Source organism: Pomacea canaliculata, linkage group LG2 (genome assembly GCF_003073045.1).
Source record: "Pomacea canaliculata isolate SZHN2017 linkage group LG2, ASM307304v1, whole genome shotgun sequence".
NCBI classification, from domain to species: domain Eukaryota; kingdom Metazoa; phylum Mollusca; class Gastropoda; order Architaenioglossa; family Ampullariidae; genus Pomacea; species Pomacea canaliculata.
In genome coordinates, this window is record NC_037591.1 from 17474031 (window position 1) to 17482587 (window position 8557).

General features: G+C 43.8%; 1 protein-coding gene across 1 annotated transcript; it reads right to left on the bottom strand.

Annotated features, from left to right (window-relative positions):
• Positions 1-1452: 1452 nt before the first annotated feature.
• On the bottom strand, positions 1453-8314 carry LOC112557100 (muscarinic acetylcholine receptor gar-2-like). Its single transcript, XM_025226737.1, is given in 3 exon segments — positions 1453-5997; positions 6000-6507; positions 8175-8314. Coding segments are annotated over 2 exon segments (2409 nt in total). The 5' UTR covers positions 6466-6507; positions 8175-8314; the 3' UTR covers positions 1453-4054.
• Positions 8315-8557: the final 243 nt, after the last annotated feature.

An 8557-nucleotide genomic window follows, 5' to 3' on the forward strand; every position in this document is an offset into this window, starting at 1 on the left:
AGACTGAGTTTGGGGTGAAGTGGAACAGGAGTTGTCAGCAGGCAAAAAAGATTCGGCAAAAACATTTGGATCCTGATGCTTGGTGGACTCACTAAAGACGACATCTATTGATGGCTTTAGACTTGTAACATAACGCAGCTGTTGATACATAAAGTCGGTATATTGCGCATATGAATTAATGCTTAAGGTAAATTAAAAAGTTTAGCAAGATATTGTTAATTAACAAACAGCATAAACAAAGATGTTGCCAGTCATGATAGAGATATGCTACCATATCATAGAACTAAAACAGCTGGCAATTCTTGTTATTATGGACCATAGAATACTGAGAAAAATGCATTGCATCTGTAAACGTACACAACAAGCGATTCTGCACATCCTGTTTTCACAAACTGCAAAACCTAATCCATCATCTTGCACTAATTTCCTCGCATTGGCCTCGTTCCTGAACTAAAACAAGTATTTGAAGAAACAAACGAGCAGTCACGTGAGTGACGGCGCAGAAAAACCAGAGAACAACAATAAATTAAACGTGTGCTTGATTTTGAACATCGAGATGAATAGCAAGACAAATCTTGGTAAAAATACACCTAGGAGCATCCTGAGATACACAGAGAGACGATCCCATGGCCTTCGTGTGCTGAATCATCTGGACTCAGGATTTAGTTTTAATTGATGATTATACCATGGAACATGACATTGTATGCATAGGTGTCTCTGTTTGTATTGTACACACTTCTGACATGGGGCAGTGGGACAGAATCCACACACTGAGGAGTATAATCACAATAGTAGGCTAGCCTGTCATGGTCATGTCAGCCGTGAATGTCTCATATGTTGACAATCTTCAGTAAATATCAGGTCTTGGTATAACCTAACACAATGTTGTCTAAACGATCAAAGTCTGATATTGAGCACACTTCTTATTAATAATGTAATATATCACTTGCAGCAAGAGTTGATTGTAAGAGCGGAAAGAGAATTAAAAATCAAGATTGTAACAGTTTAATTGATAACTTCATTTACCATCTTTCAGTATGCACATACGGGGTGCCTGTAAACGGGTACCTGTACAGACATCAGTCGCTGTTGAATTATTTTATTACCTTCTATATTTTTTTTAAAAGGAAACAGATACATTCTTTGTGACACTTAGTGGTGACGCAAGGACAGCTAAGAATAAAGAACACTAGACCGAAAGTGTAAGCAAAGCAAAATAACCAAAAAAGCCAACATGTTGAATAGTATCATGCAAAGCTAATGCTTGATCGCTTTGATTTCTAAAATGTCGATAGTAAATAATGGAGAAGTTGTAAACTGAAGATTTGAGTAGCATTACATGACTTGCAGGTAGTAGACGATGTCTAACATACATGTAGTTGCGTGTGGTTCAAGAGGAGCTGTAAGTCCGAGCTTATCAATTGTGTGACTTAGGGCTTGTTGGGGTACCACTGAGGTAGTCACACCCTGGCGAGTGTTGTACCCCTGTGGTAGCCATACGCCCCAGTTAATATCTGTTTCTGCTGAACATGACGGGCGATTCAGAAGAAGATGATCTTTTTTCATCTGACGGCCTCGGTGCGTCAGGTGGACCTCTTGGCGTCCACTTTGCTGCTAATTATAGCTTTCTTGATGTATCTTCTGTCCTCACTATCTTCAGCCTGTCTGTTATGAAGGCCAGTTAGGCACGTGCTGTACCCACATTATCTCTTTCAAACTCCGCACCACATCTCATCCTGAACTCCCCCACTTTTACTAAATATTTTTCATTTACCTTCGCTATTTGTATTAATGTTTCTTTCTTTTCAGATAAACTAGGATGGCAGGTCTCTCTTATTAAAAAAACTTAAGACTTAAGTGGAGAACTGAGAAGGGTGGGCATCTTTGCTGTATAACCTTGACATAGTTCTCTAGGTGATTAGGTGACTCATCTCGGGACTACAGCTATCTACCTTCCTACCCTAAAACCCTCACAAATTTCTGACACATCAAGAAAGCCTCCGATGTTGCTAAACTTATGAGCGGTATATAACGGTAATGCCTGCTAGTTTCAAGGATTTTTTTAATATTTATTTTAAACATCGTTCTTAAAGCAAAAGGCAAATGCAAAATGAAATGGAGCAAAGTTGATGAAGGATGTAAATGATGTAGCATATGTGTCCGGTAAGCTGTCCCCCAACAGGTCACGTGAACATTAGAAAGTTCAGAAAATCTTTATTTTCTAATATAGGTCCTCATTAGCTAAAGGAACCTTTTATGCTTACAAACCTTTTGTATCTTTTTATTAATCTACAATTTTATGTGACTATTTTCTTCAAGAAGTAACTAGGTACTTTATATATGCTATTGATATACTGCTACTACTGCTATTAATATTAATAAACATTATCATAACTTTAGAGCCGAAAATGTTTCGCTGGGACTTTTGTTTTCATTTGTCTTCTCTAATATTTGTGGAAACAATAAAATGTGCTACTTTGTAAAGTAACGACAGCTAATTTCTGCTAAATTTGATTTTGACATCCGTTTAAAATTATATATTTACGACATAAAGTTATTATCAAAATACTGTTTTCGAAAAGACTAAATGTGGTGACCAGAAGGGACATCTTGCTAGGAAAGGGAGATGACTTTACCCGAAACTTCCGAACGCTTTCAAAATTCGAAGAAACTTCTTCGAGATTTGTATACCTTTCAATCACCACTGACCGCCTACGACTAAATTCGTTTAGAATCACACGATGTAACGACAACCGATGATGGACTGTGGAGCTCGCACGGACACGTGCGAATGAAATGTCAGGGTCCAAACTGTGAAGTGACATTGCCGGCTATAGAGACACAAAGATTACCGAGTGTCCACGCGTTACAAGATTACAAGGACAAGACCTGACGAAGGCAGTCTAACATATCTCGGACGAATACTTCCATTTTGCATCCAAGATAGCTAAATACACAGTATGGACGCAATGCTGTAGAACACTAGACCAGAAAGCAAGCTCAATGGGTTAGCTAATTCCAAATAGGACCAAAAACCTGTATTGTAACATCGAAGTAAGAAATTCGCACGGATTCGCTATATCGTCTGCACTAAAAAGACTGAAGCTTAGTTCACACTGTAAGCTTATTTCAATACAAATAGTATTAATGTTGATATAACACAGACACAGCACTGCACAGGGCGGGACACCAACGTCCTCGCAGTGCACAGCAATATAAAACACACCACCATTCATGTACAAAAAGCAACAAGTGTTTTTGTAGTAAACAACAAACAAGTTTCGTCATTTAGCTCTAAACACTTAAGCGTGCTGTGTCGTTAATGCTTCTCGACGTTGTCCTAGATAATCTGGGTGATGAGCACACAGATCGGCAAGATCTTGGGGAGACGACAAAGACACAGACTCGCCCCCTTGTGGCTTGTTTAAGTAAAAAAGACCCAGCAGTTTACTCAACTATCATTTTAGTTCGCTACATCCATTTACTACCTATCCGTCTCCTGGGACGTTTGTGATTGCCTCCCCTCGCTGGCCAACGGAACACATTTAGTTAGCTCCCCAGGCCACGTCACTTACTGGCGCCAGACAAGTCTCTGTAGTCTCGGCGAAATAACTCTCGAGGAGTAAAGTTGTAAGATAACATTTTATGATGTTTTTCAAGATACTGCATCAAGCAGGATATTCCTTCTGTATTTTTATTTATTTATTTTTGAGTGTCAAAACGACGTTGTTCAGTTAAATATTGCACGTGTAGAGAGATGCCATCTGTATGATCCTGAATAACAGCAATAGACTGTCCTGTGTAAGGTCAACAGACTGAAAAATTAAACTTTATTCACATTTTTCCTTTGCTAGTACGAGACGATCCTTTGAGCTGATTGATGAAAGATGTTTTCTTTTAATTTGTCACTGTTATATTGTAGTAAGGATTGAAAGGTCAAGATCGAAGAAGAGTTGATCATCTGAAAGTTTGTCCGTTCGTATTGCACAGAACACTCCAAGTCTTTCTTCTGAAATCAGCAAGTCCAACAACATCTAAAACTACTGGCTTGATGTTATGTCCTGTGCCAGTCGAACCGTAAGATCCTAAGAAACGTCCGTTTGAACTGTGTGTTGGCGAAGGCATAACAGAAAGGGTTGATGGGGCTGTTTAGGTAGCACAGCCAGTAGGTGAAGTTGTAGAAGGGCAAGTTGACGCAGGTAGCGTCGTTGCAGATGCCAATCACGAAGATCATGATGTGGTAGGGTGTCCAGCACAACACGAAGGCCCCCAGAATAATGGTGATAGTTCTCAGCGCCTTCCGTGCGCGGTTTTCAGACTTGGACTTTCGCTCTCGACGGTTTCGCCGGCGGCTGTTCCTCGAGCGAACGCTTTTGACGAACGAGTGGATGCGCCCATCGCCTTTGCGAGGTCTTCTCGAGGCTGACAGACGCTGGGAGTCAGTCTGGCTGTGGCCTTCGTCCGGGTGTTGGTCCGATGGACACGGGTGGTCGCCGCTCCCATCATGAGTCGCATCGTCCGAGTGTTTTGAGTTGAAGGGCACATCTTCGCCGTTGACCTTTGAAGATAAGGTCGTTGTCATAGTGACCTCCGTCACACCGTACTCGGTAAAATCGTCGTCCATAACGATGTCGAACACGTCGGAAGCTAAAGGGGGGACAGGAAGCGAGTTCCGCCGTTTCCACAAGGGAGAGTCTCGCTCGTTTTCTGCCGCCGCGGTTGGGTCAGCCGATGATGTTATGGTAACAGGCGGTACAGACCCAGGCATGAGCGCGGTATCTTCGGAAGGTTTGATGGCCAGGAAACTCTTTTCATCAATGTAGGGGCAGCCTTGTGTGGGCTCAGGGTCTAGAAGTGGAATGGTGGACCGCTCGAGGCGGTCGGACGCAGAGGACGAGTAGAGGCTGTCCACCTCCTGCTGCTGGCCACCTTCATCGCGTTGAGGCTCCAGGCGGCTGTAGTTCGGACCTCCGTGGCTTGGCCGCAGACACTGGCCTGAGGGGGGCATAGGATTTCCCACCATTTCGTTAGAATGGATGTCTTGCGAGCGTGGACCTTTGCAAGCGGTGTTGGGATGCAGGGAATCTGAGTGCGACAGCATGGCGGTGTTGACGATGCCGGCAATGCCGGACTTGGGGTCCAGTCGCTTTTGCGAGACCCTGTGATGGTGGATTGGATGAGTTTTTCCGCCGCCTTTGGGGGATTTATTGCTGCTCGATTTGTCTGCCCCTGTTGCGGCGCCGCTGCTGGAGTTCTCTTCGTCTGACGCGAAGGCAGGGCTGGAGGATCGATCCTCCTCCTTGTTGTCCGCTACGTCACTGGCAACGCTGCCTCCTCCCAGACTGTCATGGCGACCAAGGGTAGCGGTTCCCAGGATGCCCTTCCCGCCGAACGCAGAAGCGTTGACGCCCTTGTCAAAGCCTGTGACGTTGTTTTGTCCAGGAGTTATCCCTGCTCCGCCCACGTCACCCGTCTTTAGGCTTCGCTTTAATCTCTGCTTCTTGGAGTTTCTGGCGGGGTGCGTAGTGGAGTCGCTGCTGTTTGAAGCGGTGTTCCGGACGTTGCTGTGGTCCGCAGCCAGCTCCATGGTGGACTGTAGCTTCTTGTGCTTGGCGTCGGACTTCCGCTGCAGGTTGAGGGCCACCTTGTAGATGCCTCCGTACAGGCCACACATGACGATGAGAGTGATCCAGTAGTATCCTATAGTGAGAATGAATAGAAACAAAGGGTCGGACATGAACTGCACTTCGCAGGCATCATGTGCCACTTGGCGCTTGCCCACGAAGTATTGCCATCCTATGATAGACGTGAAGAAGACCACAGTGGGAAGCACCCACGTGACGGCGATCATCACCAGGACCTTCCGCTCGGTGCGCCAGTTCCTGTACTTCGCAGGAATCTTCACGGATAGAAATCGGTCCATCGTGATGAAGAAGACTGTGTACTGTGATGTTAGACACACTGTCCAGTCCAGAGAAAGCCACAGGTCGCACAGCCAGGGCCAAGTGGCCAGAAGGAAAGAAGGAGATACTGTGTAAACAAGGGCATGGAAAACGTCCCAATGAGTAAATCCGACACAGCCAGCGATGCTATAAAGTAGTTGGTCGGCTGCCGGATGCTGCGCTCCAAGCCGAATGCAAGAAGCACGGTTAGGTTGCCGAGGATGGTTACTATTGACACGATGCCTGCCAAAATGGCCAGAAAGATTGTCATCCCCAGAGAATGTGCGGATTCAACCACCTCTGATGCTGCTGTGGTGTTGACACTTTGCGCCGTGGTGGCCGCCAGGTCACACAGGGTGTCATTCAGGGTCAGGTTCCACGCGCACTGCTGGTTCACAGACGCCACGTCAGACACATACGAAGAAGAGTTGCCAAGTCTCCCCTCCGTTGTATTGTGAATCACAGACGACATGTTTCCCAGGGGAAACAACGATGTTATGTTGGTGAAGATCGCGACGTCCATGTTGACGCCTTGAAGTACTGCCTGCTGTCACGTCAACCCATACTGCAAACACAGGACAAAGGAACAGTTTTAGTGAGGAACATCATAAGTGTCTATGTAAACATCACATTTTTAAATAGAAAGTAAAATTTGTAACGCTTATTTGAAAAATAAAACATTAAATAGCCGAAGATGATTAGAAGTAAAAGGAGAAACAGTAGAGAACACGCGATGTGGAGAGAAAGAGAGACAAGAAGAGTAAGAAATAGTGAGCGGGGAAAACGTGTAAAGTTAGCAGAGAAAGAGAGAAGGAAACTGATAAAAACAGAAGACCAAAAGAGAAACTTTAAAGAAGTAATAATAAATAATTGTTTATAGAGCGTCTCATTCCACCAAGAATCCCCCAGTGAAGACTCTACAGACATGAAATTGAAGGAGCACACACTTATCTCTAGACATCAAATACGACTCACCATCATAACTGTTCACTCAATCTCTCCTTCTCTCTCTCACACACACAGAGGGAGAAAAAAACCACCGATGGTCAGCCCTGTAAACAGGTTTCGTATTCAGAAAAGGCATGTTGGAACCGAGATACGAACTTACGACACACGATTCTCACTGTCGTGGTAACATCAGTTTAGCCGCTAGCCACTGCTCTTGTAGAGTGAGTGAAGGAGGGAGGGAGAATTCTTAGACCAGGAATTTTAATAAAAAAGATGGTTAAACATCAAAACAATTTGCAAGCCATGCTATTTGAAAATGCATACAGGGTTAAAAAAAAAAAAGTTTTCAAACTTTAAGCTTTCTCTCTGCAGGCAGCGTCCTGAAGTTTTTATTTTACTTTGTTTTATCAACGGCTCTTTGTCATAATTTTGAAAATCAATCCTGCGCCTCTAGGCACCCGACAGTGACATTCTTACCGTATAATAGTGCGCACGACTATTACATTTCCTGCCTCATCACAAAACGACAATCTCATGCCAGTCCAACAAGGCTTTGGCTCCGAGCTAGTGAAATGCCCGGATGTAATGACTCGTGTTCACAACTAAATGCTTCACGATTTCAACCAGAGTACAGTTCGATGTTTTGTTCTCTAAAGAAATCGATGGTTTGGTATTTGACATCATCACTGAAAACTAGACCCTAATGCGCATGAAAATGAAAACTTTGCGAAGAACGGGAAGCAAAAGACAAACCAAAGTTATTTTCCATTTACACGGCAACCTGAGGCCAAGACGCACCCGGAAATGGTGTCTTTGGGTGGCGCTAACACCCGTGACGTCACACTGCCTAGCAACTATCGGAGATAAGAAGACTCGATGGATAACTTCAGTTTATGAGACATAGTTTTTTTTGAGTGAATCTATTAACTGAAAATATTTTACGAACAAATTGCATTACATGATAGTGTGTTTCTTTCGGTATAACACTGCTTTTATCTTTTCTTGAACGTTTTCATTATTTACATTGTGAGCTGTATTTCAGGGTACATTGTCTACTTTCACGCCAGCTTCTAAACAAACACCTGAAGGGACAGGAAACGACTTAAGATAAACAAGTATTATTAAGTACATACATCAACTGAACACATCAAACCATAATCTATACAAAAACATTTTGCGAAGCCTTGCCCTCAGCATTCCAAGCATCTGGATACAACGGACACAGCATTCCACACATTCTGAACAACGATTCAGGTCATAAAATAGTCTCCGAGATCCACTGACCTATCAGGTTGCAATGTGTACGATGTCCGCATCTCGTGCTTTAATATACATCTTCAAAGAACATGAATAGATCATCGCATGTTTGATGAGCCACTCTCACGAAAACACGATTTACATCAACGACTGGATTTGGATCAGTGATGTCGTTCACCCGCACAGTCGGCACCCGCCGTGGGGATGCTTTAGGCCGGGTGGCAGTTATTTTCTGCAGAGAACTAGCAGGGTAATAACTTGGGTGTTGGTAGGTGGTCTGCTTTAGTTCCCTTCGCTAAAATACTGTATGGTGGCATAAACATTACAAACAGAAGCTACACCATGAAGCTGTAAATGTAAATTGCTTCGGTTACACTCTTTGTCAAAAATACACCTTGGATTCAGAGAGC